The sequence below is a fragment of the Zootoca vivipara genome, chromosome 6 (assembly GCF_965207765.1).
Source record: "Zootoca vivipara chromosome 6, rZooViv2.hap1.1, whole genome shotgun sequence".
Taxonomy (NCBI): domain Eukaryota; kingdom Metazoa; phylum Chordata; class Lepidosauria; order Squamata; family Lacertidae; genus Zootoca; species Zootoca vivipara.
Window position 1 is genome coordinate 12,258,070 of NC_142589.1, and position 19,826 is coordinate 12,277,895.

The window sequence follows — 19,826 nt, forward strand, 5'->3', positions numbered from 1 at the left end:
TTCCGTAGCCCAATCTTAATCACCAGCCGAGGCCTTGGTTTTCTGTTTTGTCAATCTACATCTAGTACTGTAGCTCCCCAAAATTATGCAAACTCTGACAAAGCTGTAGCACCCATGGAACCCCCCTGTGCCCTACCTACTACTGAGATGATTTCAGAAACTATTCTGTTCTTATAAGCAAGATGTACTGACAGCCAAAACAGATACATACAGCTCAGAGGAATAGGACAAGACCCCCAGAGGTGCTGTTTAATCAGCTGCAACATTACATTTGCAACTGCTGAGACCAAAGCATTCCAAGACTCAATTCACACCCACACAAATTTGGACTGCAAGAAGAAATTGTCAACACTACATCTATTTGAGTAGCATCGCCTCAGTAATTAAGAGATGCTCAGTAGGTAACCGAAACACACAAACACATTTGCTCACATAGGGCCTTTGTTAAATTACTATGCTGTTTATTACTAAATGAAGCTCATTAGCAATATAATCCTTCTAGCAGTGTTAAACTGACTGTGCTCCTTATTTGACACTTTAAATCACATTAGCATAATAGATACAAGTCTATTGAAAGTTAAAGCAAAACAAGACTCCAGACACTCAAGTTATGAGAATACCTTTTATTAACTTGCTTTAACACACTGGTGGAAATAAAAATTAAAGATATGAATAATGTTTCTTAATACACTTAGGTATTAATACATTTAGGTATCTGAGGGAGGGGAGAGAAGAACCCTTAGTGATCTAATGGGATTAAAATATCACAGCATGTGTTCCCCCTTGGCCCTAAACTTTTTTTAAAAAAAACAAGTTAAAAAAAATTTAAACCATGCCAGTGATGTATTAAACTTACCCTTATGATCCTTCCCGAGATGACAGTTTAGCCTTTGGAGGTCCGAGAATACCATATTAAGTGTTACTCAGCAGCAGTAGCTGGTATTATTGCAAGTGCTAAAATGCAAAATTCAGATGGTACAGAGTTTGGCAATGGATGTGACTTAGGTGCAGAAAAGGTTAATCAATTTACTCAAGAATATCTGTTCTCTGGAATAGTCAGATTTGTTTTACAATGAGAGGCAGGTGCTGGAGTATATGTGGATTTTAGCATTAAACAGCAATGCCAGTATGAACACCCAACAACACGTTTTAAGTGTCCACATCAGTCTTTTAAAAAGAAAGAATATAAACTGCAGATTGAAGGGGAAAATGGAAGCTAACTTTCCAGGGTTTGGGGGAAATTCACAATGAAACAGCACTATACCAGTTTTCCAGAGTCTGCAAAATGGAAGCTGTAAAATTTAAATCAAGTAATGGAATGACCCTCGTGATTTAACAAATTTTTAGGACTACTGAGTCGACAAACTTGTCGATTCTGCTCCTTCACACAGGAAAACCTAACACTTCTACTAACACATGGTTAAGTGGATGTCCTTTATGGTGAAACCAACTGAGGACTTAATACTGTAACCCACCAATTCAGTCACATAAACAGAATACACTGGAGCCTCAATACCACAGGTATGCTGAGAGTTTTGGCTCTTGTCTCCAACACTCAGTCTTCTAAAGGGAACTGATCAGGGATGGGATACCTCATTTGGCAGAACCGGATTTCAGATGTGTATCATCACAAAATGCTACGCAGATGGGACTTGAGTGGAGCTACAGGGTTCAACTACATTGATGGAACAGCAAACTTAAAACAGCAAATAATTTTTTACAACAGTTTTATCCCAACATAAGATATAAAAAATGAAGTTAACTGCTATGAACTCTTTGCATTTGGGGGCTGTCAAACACACACACATATTACTTAAATCAGTTTTATTTAAGAATGTCCTACATTGACAAATCTTATAAAAAGCATCCAAACACAGAACTGCAGCAAACAGCATTCATATGGATATCTTACAGACAGAAAAAAAAAATCTTCCACCCATAAGGGAACCCCCAAGCTCGGAAGTGAGCTCTGCTACAAAAAAAAAAAAAGACCCACAAAGCACACAAGCTGGATGTTCCCATCAAAAGCCCCACCTTCAGTTCACGTTACCACACTTACAGGATCATTAAACAGAAAAGAACACACACCATACAGCATTCACAGCAGAGTTGACATAAAGGAGAAAAAATATATATACAGATATTCATTTCACTTAACACATCCAACTAATCGGTTAACTAAGTAAAAAGCCCCCCCACTTAAGTTCTTCCGGATCACGATGTCCTTCTGAATGAAAGAAAAACACTCGTACGTCCGCTCCCAATGCTCTCTCCGCACACTCTCACCAAAGCCACAGGATCGAGGGACATCGTGCCAAGAATTTTTGTTTTTATTTTTAAAAAATCCCAAAATGCACCACCAGGTCTCTCTCTTGCATGCGCCTCCTCCTTTTTCTCGCACATACCAAGCCCTCACATGCCTCGGCACCACCAATCCAATCCAATCCCACACAAGGTTTTTCAAAAGTTCAAACAAGCCTTCTGGTTCCATCTCACAGCCTTGCGTTCATAGCGTTGAATACGACTCCATGAAATAAAAAGAGTAGCGGATAAAAATGGAACACCCACCGTCTTAAGACGTAGCATGTGCAGTGTGATGAAGGAGTCTTGGATGAGGAAAGCATGGAGACAGGAGTATTCCTAAGGCAGGTTTTTTTTTAACTGCACTGCTTTCAATGAAGTGCTTCTTCCATACACATTTGAAATGAGATGAACTGCAAGGATTAAATGAGGTCTTCATACCGTACTTTAGTATGAGGAGGGGAGACAGTGTTAAAAGGAAAAAAAGCCGACACCAACATTGCATTCTCCACACAGGACATTTGGGGGAGGGGGAGGGAGAGAAAGAGAGAGAAAAATTCTTATGGCGGGGGATCAAATTAAATTTTTAAAGAAAAAAAAACTAACAAGGAAAGGATGCTGTTTCTGAAAAATGGCTTCCATTTTTGAAACATGCAAAGATCTCAGCTGACTAGGAAATGAGGAATCAAATTTTTACGAATTCCTATCAAATTGCAGAGCGTCTGTTTACCAGTCAGGCGAACAGCAGTTCACTTTCAAACCACTCAATATCCCAACTCATGTATTCCAACTCATTGTAACAAAACCTATAAAACTCCATTTAATCTTACTTTTATTCCCCATTAGAAAAGAAAAATTTGTCAAAAATATTGTTGAAATATACTACACGCTGAACAAATTTGGATTTTTTTTGTTTAGTTTTGTTTCAGTATATGCATCTTATAATATACTTACCAGGAGCTCTAGAAAAAAAATCTGATTTCCCACCACAGAGTCAGTTATTAGGTTGCCTACATTCCCCAGCCAGATGATTTGGATTCCATGCTTGAGCCAAAACCTCCATTAAAACCACTGCTAGAGCCTGTATTTGATGAGCCCCACCCTATTGCTGCACCCGAGTTAGAGCCTCCGTAAGAGTTACTCCCTGAACTGAAGCCCTGGCTCTGCTCCCTCTGCATGTTGCCTTGTGGCTGGTTGTTCCCCGATGGCCCAGACTGGTTTTGCTGGCTAGCTAGCATGCCCATCATCCCCCAACTGCTTTGGAGCGCTGCCTGAGCTGCTGCCATCATGGCTGGGTTGATACTAAAGGCTCCAAAGTTCATCCCACCACCCATGTTACTGCCCTGGTTGTTCCCCAACCCTCCACCTCCACCACCTCCCCCCCGGTTAGGAAATCCACCCTGATTCCCAAAGCCTCCTGGATTACCACCAAATCTTCCACCTCTTTCTAGTTGTCTACTGCTATTATGCTTAGGTTCAGCATTGGATATATGGACGCTGATTCCTTTTATGATCAAGTCCTCGCCACAAAGGGACTGGGCAACCTATAAGAAATAAGGTATACAAACTGAGTAACTTTGAAAACAAAAATCAGGCACAAGTAACTTTAAGCAGAAGCAACATACAAAACTATAGGGCTTAATTTTATGTACACGGCACCACTTCAAAAGTAATATTGGTCCCCTCATTGCAATGGACAATTCAGTTCTCTTAAAGAATGATGCTGTAGAACGAGAACATTCCATTTTAAGTGCCCTGGACCTCTTTACTGTTTCTGCTCAATATGAACAGCCAAGGAAAGAAGCAGCACATTTGCTCACATCAACATTGTATAGTTTACTGTTCAGTAAGATTACTTTGCACAGACTTGTAAACAGTGACTCAACAGGTGGTCTGTGGCAAGAACATACTGCTTCTCAGCAACAAGCCGAACAAAAGGTTCTGAAACTACGAGTTTTTTTCCTCTTCTCCCCTCAGTCTCCTTTCAATCAGTTGGTGTGCTACAAATGTGTAATATGTATACTTAGACAATTAAGCTAGTAAGCTTAGAGACTACTAATTCTACTGGACAAGGCTTGCCTCGTGTCTAGCTCTGCAACTGAACACTGAGACAAGCTGGAGCAGTATCCAGCTGCATCTGTTAAGCAAGTCAGTGAACAGGGGTACCTCCAAGGTTAAGCTTCCCAAATTTCCAACTTAAGAGTGAAAGTGATATGCACCCAATAGGAATGCTATTAATAGAATCATAGAACTGTAGACTTGGAAAGGGTCATCTAGTCCAACCCTCCGCAATGCAGGAATCTCAGCTAAAGTATTTATGAAAGATGGCCATCCAATAAGACAACAATTTTTTATCACTCATAAGCCTGCTGCACTTAAGTTTTTATACACAATAAGTAAACGGAAAATGAGCAATGATTAAGAACAAGTTGGCCACACATCAGTGAAAAATCAGGGCCCTGGATGAATACCTGATCATCAGCAAACGTAACAAAGGCAAAAGCTCTGAAGGGTTTGGGGATGAAGACATCAACCACTTCTCCATACTGGGAAAAAAACTGACGGAGCTCATCTGCAGTCATGTCGTCGGTGCAACGCCCAACAAACACCTTCCTGCTACGCAAAGGTTCATCTGGACTTTGCTGGTGTCAATGCAGAACAAAAGACTTTAATTAATACAAATGTTTTTGCCTAGCTATTGTAATAACCAACAATCCAATGCACAGTTGTACAAACTAGACCAGGGGTAGGTAACCTAAGGCCCGTGGGCCGGATGCAGCCCAATCGCCTTCTCAATCCGGCCCACAGACAGTCCAGGAATCAGCGTGTTTTTACATGAGTAGAATGTGTCCTTTTATTTAAAATGCATCTCTGGGTTATTTGTGGAGCCTGCCTGGTGTTTTTACATGAGTAGAATGTGTGCTTTTATTTAAAATGCTCCTCTGGGTTATTTGTGGGCATAAGAATTCATTCATTTCCCCCCCCCCAAAATAATATAGTCCAGTCCACCACATGGTCTGAGGGACAGTGGACCGGTTGCTGACCCCTGCACAAGACAGATTTTCCGGCTAAAAAACAGACAGAAACTAACCATGAAACCCATTCTAGATACTATAACTGTATCTTTTGATGCTCCAATGTATAGTAACATAGGATTAGAAACAGACTTGCAAACAAGGAATGTTACAATCTAAACACAGAACTTGTGTCAAGCTTAGAAGACAGAGTTAATTATACTGTAAACATTGAGAAACTGGGAGAAGCAGCACAGCCATTTCTTGTTTCATCTGCACTCCTAGACAAACACTGCAAGAGATTAACATGACACGCTGGCTGAAATGGTAAGAACACTTCCTTGAAGTTCTATTTCAGAAGTGGGGAACCTCAGGCTTGGAGATCAAATCAAGCCTGGTCCTGGAGATCTCACCATGCCATACCCGTACTTGGCAGCCCATATCCTTCATCAGCCTTGCTTTGCACCCAAAACTGAGCATTTTTACTCGGCTGAAATGTGCGCTTCAACTCTTGATAATGCCTTTTGTTTGCCTGGAATACAGGAGGCTCTGTGAGATGTGTAGAAACTAGCCCATTGAAAAAGGCAACATTAGAATACTGTACCCAGGCTGCATTTGCCACTAACCCCTCCTACCACAAGAATGTGGCCCCTGAAAAGTTGCTCAGGTGGTCTGAAAAAGGTTCCTAAGCCCTGTTCTGTATGGAACAGTGAGTGACTAGCCAGAACCCAAAGAACTATTTCAGGTGTAATCAAAGGCACTTGTTTGCTGTTCCTCTTTAACTGATTTTGAAAAGTGCCATCAGTTTCAAAAGTGATCTGCTATGTGGCATGGAGTGATGATGCTTATGCAGTATTTTGAACCCCAGCCAATGTATTTAGAACCAAAGAGAATCTCATTTTATATATTATTTGGGACTCGTTCTTGACAAGTTTGGCTTTACATACTTACAAAGCCTAGAACAAGTTACATTTAGTACCTTAGAATTTGGAAGTTTGCAGTCGCACCATCTTCCATCTATCATGTGGCGCTGAGACATGACTTTCACCTGGGTTTCATAGTCAGTGAATCTTACAAAACCAAACCCTTTTGAGTGGCCAGTTTTGATGTCCTTCTTAACCTGGAGTTAAGAGAAGAGATTACATGGCTAGAACAATCACAATGCGCTGGCATTTATGTACTAATTCTATTCAGCTATTTTATAGACTGAATTTCAAAATGTAGTGCAAAAAAAAGTTCAAAATATTTCATCCTGCTTTAATCACCTTCCCTTGCTAACAGCTACAGCATAGAAACCAGGTTCCTCTGTCCCTCCTCAACAATCTTTCTATCTGGCTACAGCAGAGGGAGACAATGGAGAAGGGGCCACTCCATCAGCTCTACTGAGAAACCAGCTCAGCTTGGCTCTTTCTGGACTGTTTCCATTCAAGCTGATCATTATATGAGCTTTGTAACTTTAAGAAGTGGTGTCCAAATTGGCTAGTTTGCCTCTTCCTTCCTCATTCATTGTTACCTTGAATCATGCATTTTATACTGTAAGCCTGAGGGGAAAGAACTGGCTTGTTTGTTACAAATCTTATGTAAGCTGCTCTGAGCTTCTCTGACTGAAGAACAGGGTATAAAAAGCTTCAAATAATGTTATTTTGACAATCAAAAAGTTAAATCATGGTGTGCAAATTTCCATTCAAGCAGAAAGGTTATATTTGTGGCATATGCCATTTAACTTTCAAGGTTCACACACAAACACATGACTCGGATTTAGACGAACAAGTCCAGCTACCAGCATGAAAAAGGTCAGAACTATTCATTTTCACCACATTGAATTCAACTGACAAAACTCAATACTAAAACAGACTAAAACCAGGAATTGAGCCAAATTCTGAAACATTTATAGCCGTTCAGTCCCATTGCCTTGCCTCAGAGGACAACACCAAGGAAATCAGATGTCTGAGGATAGGAAATGGCACCTCAACAATTCTGTTACCAAAAAGAAATTTCTGTTCTCGATACCAGGTTGGGATGCAATTTTCATTGTGAAATTTTTAGAAGTCGTTTTGAGAGCCTCTCAGCACTATAAAGTGGGAGATAAGTATTCTAAGGTAAATAAATGTACAACATCTTAATATATTTGAATTAGGCAATCCAGCACTTCAGAGAACTTAGGCAGGGTGCCAAGTTGAAAGGGAAGAAAATAGGAAATCGCTAACTTCACCATTTTTGCAGTGGGTCAAGCAATATCTGCTTAAGAAACTCCGACACACAACAGTAGTTGCACTTCTATGGTTCAACTAATTGTGGCTCATACCTGTCGCCAGCCTAAATGCAAACGGAAGGAACAGACTGCATTCTCTTCCTCCTCTGCATAACCAGAAGCAATGGTCAGTTGTTTTACTTAGGGACAGCACAGCATTCATGATAGGGAGTACAACAGTTACCCTACAGTCCAATGACATAACTGTTTATGGGAAAGAAAGCTAGATACCTGCACCATAAGAACTTCTCCGAATGTGCTGAAGTACTCCTTCAGGTCTTGTTCAGTCGTTTTCCACGGAAGACCCAGAACTATCAAATCTGATGTTTTCTGTACTGCTCTTTTCACCTTAACAGCTGATGAGGCATCTGCCTCATCCATTTTCCTCTTGTTGTCTAAAGATAGATGTGTCCATCAAACAGTCAGCACTTTTAAAAATAACTAAACAAATAATCCCATTAGTTGCAATGAAACATTTTAGTGGAGCAGATCATTCTAGAGCTACATGCTGCCCAATCCTAAATTTACTCAGAAGCCAACTCATTAGAGTTCAATGTAGGGCTTTTTAAATGTTTCCCTTAAAATGCATGTACTCAGAAGTACCACTGTGTTCAATGAGGCTAATTCCCTAGTAACCGTGTTTAGGATTCCAGCCTTAAAGTGTATTTGCTATAAATACACCAATTGCTCCCACTTGCATTTTGGGGGAAGTCTTATATTAATCCTTTTCACCTTTTAAAGTGCTGCCACCGGCAACTTGTATCTAAAAGATTTGGGGGGGGACGTATACTACTATTTTATTATTAAAAAGGCAAAGGTAACGGGACCCCTGACCATTAGGTCCAGTCGTGACTGACTCTGGGGTTGCGCGGTCATCTCGCATTATTGGCCGAGGGAGCCGGCGTACAGCTTCCAAGTCATGTGGCCAGCATGACAAAGCCGCTTCTGGCAAACCAGAGCAGCACATGGAAACACCGTTTACCTTCCCACTGTAGCGGTTCCTATTTATCTACTTGCATTCTGATGTACTTTCGAACTGCTAGGTTGGCAGGAATTATTATTACTATTATTATTATTATCATCATCATTATTATATTTATATACTGCCCTTCCTAAACATCACAAGAAAAAATAATAATTTAGTTGATCAATGTGGGGTATAAAAAATAAAAGTTGCCCAATTGCCTAACAATTTGAGCAACTTATAGGGATTTAGAATTCTAGGGCAAAATAAGTAGGTAGCTGTGTTGGTCTTCAGATACCTGAAGAAGTGTGCATGCACACGAAAGCTCATACCAATAACAAACTTAGTTGGTCTCTAAGGTGCTACTGGGAGGAATTTTTTATTTTGTTTAGACTACGGCAGACCAACACGGCTACCTACCTTGTAAAAGAAAATAAATTATCCATATATAGGTTTTTATTTTCAAAAATAATCCATGCTTCTTTCTTTTTTAAAAGCAAAATAAATCACATACAAACAAAGCACACACCTTTGGGATAGTTAACAACATACACCAGATTTCCCCAGCCATTATCCGGTGCATGCAGAATTCCTTCCACTAATCGGACCCCTCTCATACACTGAGACACGGGGTTCCTGTAACGCAGACCACATGCTCCTGGAAACTGAGCAGTAACTGTGGAGAGCAAGACAGTCCCATCATCCTCTGAAGGAATCTCAATGGGTTCCTCATTTTCATCTTCGGTAACCCGAATGTATTCTGACATTTCTGCCGTGGTGTTGCTAAAGAATAAAAAAAGAGAGAAGCGAGTAATATCTAGTTTTTAAAAACTGTAATTGTTGGTAGTAACAAGTTACTGTAGAAGTGGTTTACTATATGTACGCCTCTCTGAAGGAAATGAAGGAAATGTCCCTCCATTTCCCCAATTAAGCAGTACAGATAAACAATTATTATAGTTCTGTGGTAGAGCACATGCCTCACAAGCAGAAGGTCCCAGGTCAGTCTGTAGAATCTCCAGCCAAAACAACATGGTATTAGGTTATGTAATAAGACCTCTACCTGAAAGACTAGAGAGTCACTATCACTCAAATCTACTTTTGAGCTAGATTTGCAAATAGTCTGAACTGGTGTAAGAGAGCTTCCCGTATTCTTATACACATTGTGAGTTATAGCCACCGAAGTCTTACTCAGAGTAGACCCACTGAAATTAACGGATGAGAGTTGGTCGTGTCCATTGAGTGAATCTGCCAGCTCTTATTTTATTCTGCTTTACAGATGAAAATTGTCTCCAAAATCAGTTCATATCAATCAGTAATCTTCAGATCCTGATCTCATCTTACAAATGGAAATAAAATTAAAAACAAACAAGAGAAACGTATAGAAATGAGCTGAGCAAAGCCAAAGGAAAATGGCAAGTAGTACAAGCATTTATATCTAGTTTAAGAGGTTCAACTACCTTGTGGCCTCTGCCACAGCACTTTCTCTCACTTCAGCAGTCCCAAGGCAAGTGGTAGTTGGAGAAGAGTTCCTCCTGCCAGGGAGGGAGGAGCTCTCTGTAATTAATTATTGTCTCCAGCAGATGGCTGGGGCCAGAATGACCTCATGTGTTTTCTCTAAAGTACAGAATACACCACCTTTCATTGGCCTTACTCCTGTCTAATGGCAGAATCCAGAATGTGCTTCCCCCTTCAAAAAATATTAGAAAACAAGGATGAATATCCCTAGAAAAGTTATTTTTGGAATTGTCAAATTGAAAGGGATTCTAATGATCATCTAGTCCAACCCCCTGCAATGCAGGAATCTCCACTAAAACAGCCATGACAGATGGCCATCCAACCTCTGCTTAAAAATCTCAATGGAGTCTACCACCTTCCGAGGAAGTCCGTAGCTCTTACTGTCAGAAAGTTCTCCTTTCTTGTAATCTGAAGCATGTAGAATACTTTGAGATCATTAGAGGGAATGCACCTTTATTTGTTTCAAGTTGTGCATTTTTGTATATTTTATTGAGATTAGAGGAAATGCACCTTTGTTTCAAGTTGTGCATTTGTTGTATATGTTATTGCTTATAAGCCTAAGATAGCTCTGTTAGTAGAGCATAGGACTCTTCATTTCAGGGTCATGGGTTCGAGCCTCACACTGGGCAAAATATTTCTGCATGCAGGGGGTGGGACTAGATGACCCTAGTGGTCCCTTCCAACTTGACAATCCTATAATTTTATGAAACCCACCCTGGGATGTACAGATGGGGTGGGTTACTCTTTTAAAAAGAAAAAGAAATCCAGCCAAATGGGCAGGGTATAAGTAATAAATTTGTTGTTATAAAATAAAGGTAAAGGGGCCCCTGACCATCAGGTCCAGTCGTGTCCGACTCTGGGGTTGCGGCGCTCATCTCGCTCTATAGGCCGAGGGAGTCAGCATTTGTCCGCAGACAGCTTCCGGGTCATGTGGCCAGCATGACAAAGCTGCTTCTGGCGAACCAGAGCAGCGCACGGAAATGCCGTTTACCTTGCCGCCGGAGCAGTCCCTATTTATCTACTTGCATTTTGATGTGCTTTCGAACTGCTAGGTGGGCAGGAGCTGACCCCATTGCAGGGATTCGAACCGCCAACCTTCTGATCAGCAAGCCCTAGACTCTGTGGTTTAACCCACAGCGCCACCTGGGTCCCTGTTATAAAATAGTAACCTATAAATTATTATTATAAAGTAGGAACCTATAAATTAACATAATAAATAACCACCACGACAAATATTGGGAGTTAGAAATAAATCATTATCCACACCTAACAAAATTATAATTGCAGTAAAAAAAATCTACATCAGTAACATCAGGATTTAATATATTTAAGAACACATTTGTTGCATCGTTTTTGTGATATGCTCAAGATATACCTCTTTAACCTGGCCCAACCTTCTCTCTTGATTGCAGTGTATTTTAACATTTTTGATATTTTATTTTTAAATTATTGTAACCCATCCTGAGACCTCATTGTGTAACATGGGTAAGAATAAGAAATCATCAACATAATATTAACACTTACTTCCGAGTAAAAACACACAGAACATTCAGCTGTAAAGACGTGATAAATATGCTTGCCCTTAAGAAAGACTGTGCTTAGAATTAATAATAAACGCAATGTTTACAATTAATAATTAAGATTGTGCTTGCCATTATTAAGATAACGCTTTCTATTAATACTAAATAAAAATCTTACCAATAAATTTAATGCTTACCACTACCGATAATAAAGATTATATTTGGTATTATTAATACTGTAAAGAATAAATAATAAAGGATCGACTCTCCCCTCCCCCAGCGCGTTTAACAGGAAAACCCTCTGCGCTCGTTTACTCTGAGGTAAGCTGCGCTGCGGCCAACGGCCTTTATACACGTATGTGTGTGCACACACTGTATATTTATATATGTGCTTCGAATCGTCCTGAGCCTAGTTTATTCCACGAAAGATACACCGTGTACGACAACGGCCCTCACCACGTTTCACCGCTCACTTTCCCGGCCTTCCCGCGCTAGGCCCGAAAGCCATTCTGAGGCCTCCGCTAGGCCACCTCGGCCCACCCCTAAGCCAGCTCAGGAGCGGGGCCCAAGTTTCTCTCAGCCTCCGATCCCGCTCGCTTACCGTCGGCGCGAGGCCTGAGGGAACAACCGACCAAAGGACGACGACGACGACGGCGCCGGTGACTTCCAGCCCCTGCGTGTGCCGCGCGAGGAAGAGGAGGGGGACTTTCGGATTTCCGCGGATTTTCCCTCCCTGCCGACAAAATGGCGGCGCCCTCCTTCCCCTCAAAAGCAAGAGGCTCGAAGGCGCGTTGTCGGAACGGTCCATCCTGACCGCGCGGGGAGGCGACAGGGGTCTTTTCGAGACGCTGAGAAGTTATCCGCTTCGAGGAGAACTCCGTAGACTGCAAATAGGGCTTTCGGATTGCAAATGTGTTGCTTTTCCAGCCCGTGCTTATCGGGGGCGGCCCCGTTTAAATAATGTGTTCGAGAGGAAAGTGGATGGCATTCCCCTTCCTCTAGCCATAAACCGAGAGTGGTATGGTCCACTCGGCTGCGTACCGCGCATGCGCTCGAGGAAATTGTGAGCTAAGGAAAGGGAGGAGGAAAAAGGAGACCCGAGCAAAGCTCGCTGGGTAGCGGTAGTTGGTAGTGCGAGTGCGCAGGAGTTGTCAGCGAAGCGTGAGAGAAAACGGTTGCCGGGGCGGGGGAGGGAAAAGCTATGTTGAAGCGCATGCGCAATAGCCGCAGCGTTTCTGTGAGGTAATTAACCCCCCCCCCAAAAAGAGTTACTTTTTGTTGTCCAAAGTTGATTTTGAGGTATTTTGTTCTGTTTCTCCTCAGCACCAGACAGGCCAGGAAACCTCTTTCAAAACCCTTGAGGAGTTTACACAAGTAGAGACGTTACTTATATTAGCTGCCTCATAAACTTGATACAGGCAAGGAACAGATTCAAAAGTAATTGATACAGTAACATGCAACATTTAAAATAACTGCATTTCCGTTTATTTGTTCATTCTTCCAAAACAGCAAATAATAAATCTCCTCCTCCACTGATCCATCAATGAAAATAGCTCCTTTAGTTGCAAGTTACATCTGGCAGGGACATCCCAGAAAGCATTTTTCACCCAACTATAATGGTCCCAGCTCCTGCCAACCTAGCAGTTCAAAAGCACGTCAAAGTGCAAGTAGGTAAATAGGTACCACTACAGCGGGAAGATGAACGGCGTTTCCGTGTGCTGCTCTGGTTCGCCAGAAGTGGCTTTGTCATGCTGGCCACATGACCTGGAAGCTGTACGCCGGCTCCCTCAGCCATTAACGTGAGATGAGCGCCGCAACCCTAGAGTCGGTCACAACTGGTCAGGGGTCCCTTTACCTTTACTTTACAATGGATTCTAATGCATCCTGTCGGGGGGAGGGGAGTGCACACTCTCTGGATTCTGTGGTTTTACATATTGGGACATAATAACAACCCAACACCTGTTCCTTAGCAGTTCTTAAAATAGGTAAATACAACCTCAAATGAACAACAACACATGACCTGGGTCACGATGTATTTAACAAAAATAAAGCCAAAATGGAGAAGCCATGTGTGAAGAACTAAGCTACATTCAGTAGCTCGCAGAACTGCCTTTAGCAGCAATAACTCAAAGCAATTGTTTTCTGTATGAGTAAAAAAATATTTTTATTAAAGATTTTCTTAAGTAAATAATATTTTAAAGTCATAACAAAAACGATTACAGTACTTCAAATTATCACTACTAAAGGTGGTTCTACAAGCTACTGAATGTAACTTAGTTCTTCACACATGGCATGACTTTTATCAGACGTTCACCTCGTTGTGTGGAGGCATTTTGGTCCACTCTTCTTTACAAAGTCGCTTCAGTTTATTGATGTTTGCTCATATGAAAAGTGTGTTTTCAGTGCTGGAAAAATCGGGATCCTCTCTAACTATATTACTATGAAGAGGAGACCCGAGGGTCCCATCATGCTCAGAAGCCCTTCCTCCTCTTTGTAATATGAGGTGTTACTCAGAGGTGAATGGAAAGCAATCATAAAATGCTCAAAGGAGCCCTTTTCTTTATAATTTGGTTCCAAAGCTCTGAAGTCTTTGCTTTGAAAAGGGGGGGGAGGGGAGGGGTGAGCCATGTAGTGTCCATGTAGAAGCTCAAATTGTAAATTTTTGCAAAACTTTGTTGCCACTGTGGGCACATTTCACATATACACATCAAATTTTGTTCTGTAAACATTTCCTCCCCCTTTTTCCACAGCATGCGACAGAAGCAATCTCTGTCTAAGGAAGATGGTAGTGAGAGGACCTGGCAGTGAGAGGAGCCAACTAACAACACTTCAGAAGAGAAGTTTTCACACAGGTCACACATCTTCCCAAAAGGTAGCAGGCACTCTCTGCATTTCAGCTTCTTCTAGTCTGTACTTAAATAATAACAACAGAAAGGGGGAGATCAACAACAGTTTGGCTTCAAATGTGCACACACACTGCATGGCAATTCATGTTTTGTACTGATCTTAACCTTTCTTCAGAGTATTTTTTTTAGTAACACAATTTTAATACTACAAAACAATCCCCTCCTCACCTCAGAGAGGAGACAAGGGGAGTCTAAAGTAAAATAAAAGACACACCAAAAACATGAATCTGTCCACAGCCCATCAGAAAGTATCAAAAATCAAGTCCACAATGTTTGTCACAGCCAGAAGGTTGTGCATATTTTGTGTTTCTTGTTTGCTTGCATAAACAATAAAAAAAGTGCCAGCCTGCCACGATAGAATCTTTTTATTTTGTTCCTTAGCCAGGCATAGTTAGTTTGTTAGTTTTTCCACCAAAGTGACTTACAAAACCATCTTATACCAGTTAGCTAACATAGCACTTGTTAGGTCCTTCCAATATTGAGCAACAACTAGCTGGGCAGCTTCAAGAGGATCAGTTATTAAAGGTTTGAAATGCCAATCCCCACGGTTCTTTTGAAAAATGTTTTCTGCATTTCTGGAGATTCCAATTGTTGCTGTCAAGTCATTTTAATAATTTCTGCAAAAGTTGCAGTCTAAAAATGACACTTTTTCACAAGTCCACATTAAGCTCGACTTTTGAGTTCTTTTAACAATTGTTCCGCAGTACCATTGCTTTCTTCTTCACCATATCCTCAACCTACCATTTTAAGCTGAGCAATTAAGACAAACTAATTCTCTTGGCCTAACAGCACTGCTGGGCACACAAATATGTGCTTTGCCAGCTTACCCTCATGCCATGGAGAGAGTTCAGAGAGTGTCCGCTGGGTATAAACAAAAGCAGCACTTGTAGCCGCCAAGTGTGCTCAGCTAAGTTCACCCGCCAGCACAGTACATAACACACTTCAATAATGATTTGTTGCCCCAGGTTAAATGTGCCTGTGTGGGCAAGCAAGCACAGTGTAATGATTAGCCACCAACCCTCATAAAGGTTACACTGGAGTGGCAAAGGAGCTCTAATGGGCATCTTAATATAGCTTTGCGCTAAAGAGGTTAGCTACAGGTAACTTCCTAGCATGGCATATTTGACTCTTTAGTTCACTCTTGGTTTTTCTCACATATGAAGTAGAGCTAACACCTTTCCAAGGGTTCACTAATAAAATGATTATAGCCTGGGGAATGTGGAGATGAAAAATGGGCATACGCTTGGGGCTTCTGGGTTGTAGCTCTGCTCACCTTCAACATCTAGCCTCCCCTGCGCTGCACTCTTTCCTATGGCTGACCTACCCAAAATCTAAAAAGGAACTACCAGCATTCAAAGTTCCTCCTTCTTTCTCTTGTTAATTAGTTAAAGCGGTTTACATAAAATTTTAGATAAACATTAGGATTACCTACTTCAGACTAAGTGAATGACTCAGGCAGTGCAGGGGTCGGTGTGCACGAGGTGTGGAGGCAGAAAGCAGTCCTCACTAGGACTGCTGCAAGCACACTCTCTTCTTCAGCCATTAGCTCCCTCAGCACAGCAAGATATAAGCAGCTAAAAGATCCCAGTCTAAATAACATATAAGAGCTGGCAATTACCACAGCAGGAGAGCGACAGCAGAGCTGCTCCAGCGCAGCTGTTTTCTCATTAAAAGCAGAAAGTCATTTGCACTCAGGGACTCATAGCAGCAGCAACATCAACAAAGAGGCCAGGAATAAATGTCTCTTAGTTTTCCCTGTAAAGGGGGAAGGGTGAATGTTGTCCAAGTGGGCAAACAGTGATTATTAGAGACTTTTTTAATGGTCTGGATGGAGCCCTGTGTTGTTGTTGGTTTTTCTCTCATACAAGGCTGTTCTTTGTGCAGGAACACTGATGAGCCACCAAGGAACCTTGGTTCATTGTCCACACAACATTGTAAAATGTTTGCAGGTGATTGGCAATGCCTGCAATCCCCCTTTTGACCTAGCCATACCTTTACCTGCTCCACCCCAGATGTCATGTATGATATTGGGTGTAGGGTAAGTAGGTGTGGCTTGGCCAAAATGGCCTTGGTGGGTCAAATGTGGAGTCCTTGTAGACCTAGTTAAGCCCACAAGCCAGATGTTCCCCACCCTGTTATACTAGTTTCCCAACTTTGTTATAGTTATTACTGTGGGTGTTCAGTCCTAATCCTCACTACCTATCCAAGAACAACACTGCAGTGAAGGCTTGGCTAGAAGCTGCAGTGGAGTGAGTTCCATAAGTTACCCAGACAGCAAGGGTTTGTGGCAGCATCTTCTCTCTCTCTCTCTGCAACTTCAGCTGCCGACCAAAAATGCCCAGAAGCAGTTCATCAGGTGGATGTCCTGAACCCCAACATACCCAGAGTTATGTCCTGATAGTGCACACAGTCCCAAGGGCAACACTAGAGAGTAGCCAGACTGTCCAAATGATAAAATACCAGTCCAGGTCCAATACAACAAGCAAGGTTCAATCTGCAGCATCAGGTTCCCACCTCTACAGAAGATCCAGGGTTGGAACACCTGGGGTCAGTCCTGAAGTCCAGTGGAGTTCCCTAAACAGCCAAGCTGTGGTACATTAACAGGGAAAGTTGAGCAGAAACAGAGTCTCTGACTTGCTTCCAATCTTGATTGCTGCAAATGAGTTTGCTCCAGCTGAGCAACTCTGCCTTGCCACTTGATGAAGCATATGATCCTCACCTGCTCTCAGCTTAATCCACCTGAGTAACCACAAGACTCCATCAGACCTAACAGCCCCCATGATCTCTGCCTGGTCCACTAGTGAGCTGGACTGTGTTCTTTTGCCTGCCCCCCCCCTTGGCGATCACTTGTAATCGAGTAAGATTGTCTTCCATAAACACGGTTTTAACAATGGATCCGTAAGTGGCTGTGGAGGCCAATTCTGGATCCACACGTCCTTCCACAGTGGGGACATTGGTTTCCAGGCAGGAGTTGATCATGGTGTGGATTTGCCAAGCATGCCTTCCTCTTAGCACATTTCTCCCTTGCGTCCTGAGATCGAGTTTCTTCAAAGCCCATGACACCTTTGGTAAAGGCTGTTCTCCAATCAGAGCGCTCGCAGGCCAGTGTTTCCCAGTTGTCAGTGTTGATACTACATTTTTTAAGAACCAGGCAGAGGGCCTTCTTGGTAGTGGCACCCACCCTGTGGAATGCCCTCCCACCAGAGGTCAAAGAGAACAACAATTACCAGACCTTTAGAAGGCATCTCAAGGCAGCCCTGTTTAGGGAAGCTTTTAATGTTTGATTTCTGTATTCCAATAATGTTTTATTGGAAGCTGCCCAGAGTGGCTGGGGGAACCCGGCCAGATGGGTGGGGTATAAATAATAAATTATTATTATTATTATTATTATTATTATTTGCCATGAGACAGTCTTTAAACCTATTTTGTTGACCACCAGCGTTACGCTTTCCATTTTTAAGTTCGGAATAGAGTAATTGATTTGGAAGATGATCATCAGGCATCTGCACAACATGACCAGTCCAACGAAGTTGATGTTGAAGAATCATTGCTTCAACACTGGTGATCTTTGCTTCTTCCAGTACACTGATACTAGTTCGCCTGCCTTCCCAAGTGATGTGTAAAATTTTTTGGAGACACCGTTGATGGAATCTTTCGAGGAGTTGGAGATGGCGTTTATAAGTGGTCCATGTTTCACAAGCATATAGTAAGGTTGGTAGTACAATAGCTTTGTAAACAAGCATTTTGGTTTCCCTTTGAATGTCCCGATCCTCAAACACTCTGCACTTCAATCGGGAGAAAGCCGCACTCGCAGAGCTCAGGCGATGCTGGATTTCGGCATCAATGTTGGCCCTTGTGGAAATGTTGGCCTAGGTAGGAGAAGTGATCAACATTTTCCAACGTTACACCACTGAGTTGGATTTGTGGCGCTGCAAAGGGGTTATTTTGTACTTGGTTTGCACTTTGGTTTTTTGGATGTTGAGTGATAGGCCAAGCTTTTCGTAAGCTTCTGCAAAGGTATTTAGGATGGTTTGGAGGTCATACTCTGAGCGTGCACACACTACATTGTCATCAGCATACTGAAGCTCTATGACGGAAGTTACGGTAACCTTACTTTTTGCTTTCAGCCTGCTCAGATTGAAGAGCTTTCCATCTGTTCGATATATAATTTCTACTCCGGTGGGGAGCTTCCTGTCAACAAAGTGTAGGATCATGGCAATGAAAATAATGAATAGAGTTGGGGCAATAACACAACCCTGTTTAACACCTGATACCACTGTGAATGGTTCACTTTGAGAGTCATTGTTATCTGCAATTGTTGCTGTCATATCATGCAGGAGCCGAATGATGTTTACAAATTTATCTGGGCAGCCAATTTTCAGAAGGACAGTCCACAGGGCATTACGATTTACAGTGTCGAAAGCCTTAGTCAGGTCAATTAATGCCATATACAAGGGTTGGTTTTGCTCTCTGCATTTTTCTTGAAGCTGTCGAGCAGTGAAAATCATGTTCACTGTCCCCCTAGAAGGCCAAAAACCATTTTGGGATTCAAGAAGGGTCACCTCGGATATTGTTACCAGATGGTTTGCTAAGATCCTTGCAAGAATTTTGCCGGCTGCAGCTAATAGAGAGATGCCTCAATAGTTTCCATAATCAGTTCTGTCACCTTTTTAAAAGATATTGATAATTTTGGCATCCCTAAAGTCTGCTGGGATTTCTTCTCTTTCCCAGATTTTTTCGATGAGCTTGTGAAGTTGTTGTGTGTTCAATTCTGCCCACTTTGAAGATTTTGGCAGGTATCCCATCCATAGCTACCAAGTCTCCCGTTTTCCCCGGGAAACCCCGTTTTTAAAAGCCGTTTCCCGCTGTCATCCTGAATGGCAAAATATCCTGTAATTCCCCCGGATTTCTTCCGGTGCCGCTCTGCTGGTGTCTGGGCACCAGAAATCGGGCACCGCCGGCGCCGGAAGTTGCTGATCCCGTATTTTTCTAACCGGGACTTGGCAGCTATGATCCCATCAGGTCCACTGGCTTTGTTGTTTTTCATTTGGTGAATAACTGTACACAACTCTCCCAGATTTGGAGATACTGCAAGCTCATCTCTAACTCCTGGAGTGCATTTCCACTGTTCCTGATGTCTCAGAGACCCCTATGTTTGCAGAGTTGGGGGCACCTCTGGTTCTGGTGATGTGCCTCTCTCCCCTGGCTTCCCTGAACTATCAGTTGCTGCTGCAACATCTTCTGATGCCCCGTGAGTACCTCCTAAGTCCCCAACCTGCCCTCCCACATCTTTAGCTTGTCTCAGTGTGTACCAATCATGGCTACACCCTTCACCAGGATCCTCTTCCCCTTCCT

At 42.3% G+C, this 19,826-nt stretch overlaps 1 protein-coding gene across 13 annotated transcripts in view; it reads right to left on the reverse strand.

The window, feature by feature from the left end:
• TARDBP (TAR DNA binding protein) overlaps positions 1–12,306 on the reverse strand; it is a 39,908-nt gene extending 27,602 nt beyond the window's left edge. For 3 of the 13 annotated variants that reach the window (XR_015950440.1, XR_015950439.1, XR_015950441.1), the window contains exons 1-8: positions 12,167–12,306; positions 9,060–9,313; positions 7,798–7,961; positions 6,295–6,435; positions 4,773–4,943; positions 3,743–3,845; positions 2,569–2,746; positions 857–954 (exon numbers count right to left, since the gene is read on the reverse strand). Coding sequence is in view for 3 of the 13 variants with exons in the window: in XM_088671538.1 (XP_088527664.1) it covers positions 3,312–3,845; positions 4,773–4,943; positions 6,295–6,435; positions 7,798–7,961; positions 9,060–9,297 (1,248 nt within the window). In the remaining 10 variants the exon portion in view is untranslated. Of the gene's footprint in view, positions 1–856; positions 3,846–4,772; positions 4,944–6,294; positions 6,436–7,797; positions 7,962–9,059; positions 9,314–12,166 lie in introns of those variants that run through there. The other 10 variants (XR_015950436.1, XR_015950435.1, XR_015950437.1 and 7 more) reach the window with 7 other exon arrangements.
• Positions 12,307–19,826: the final 7,520 nt, after the last annotated feature.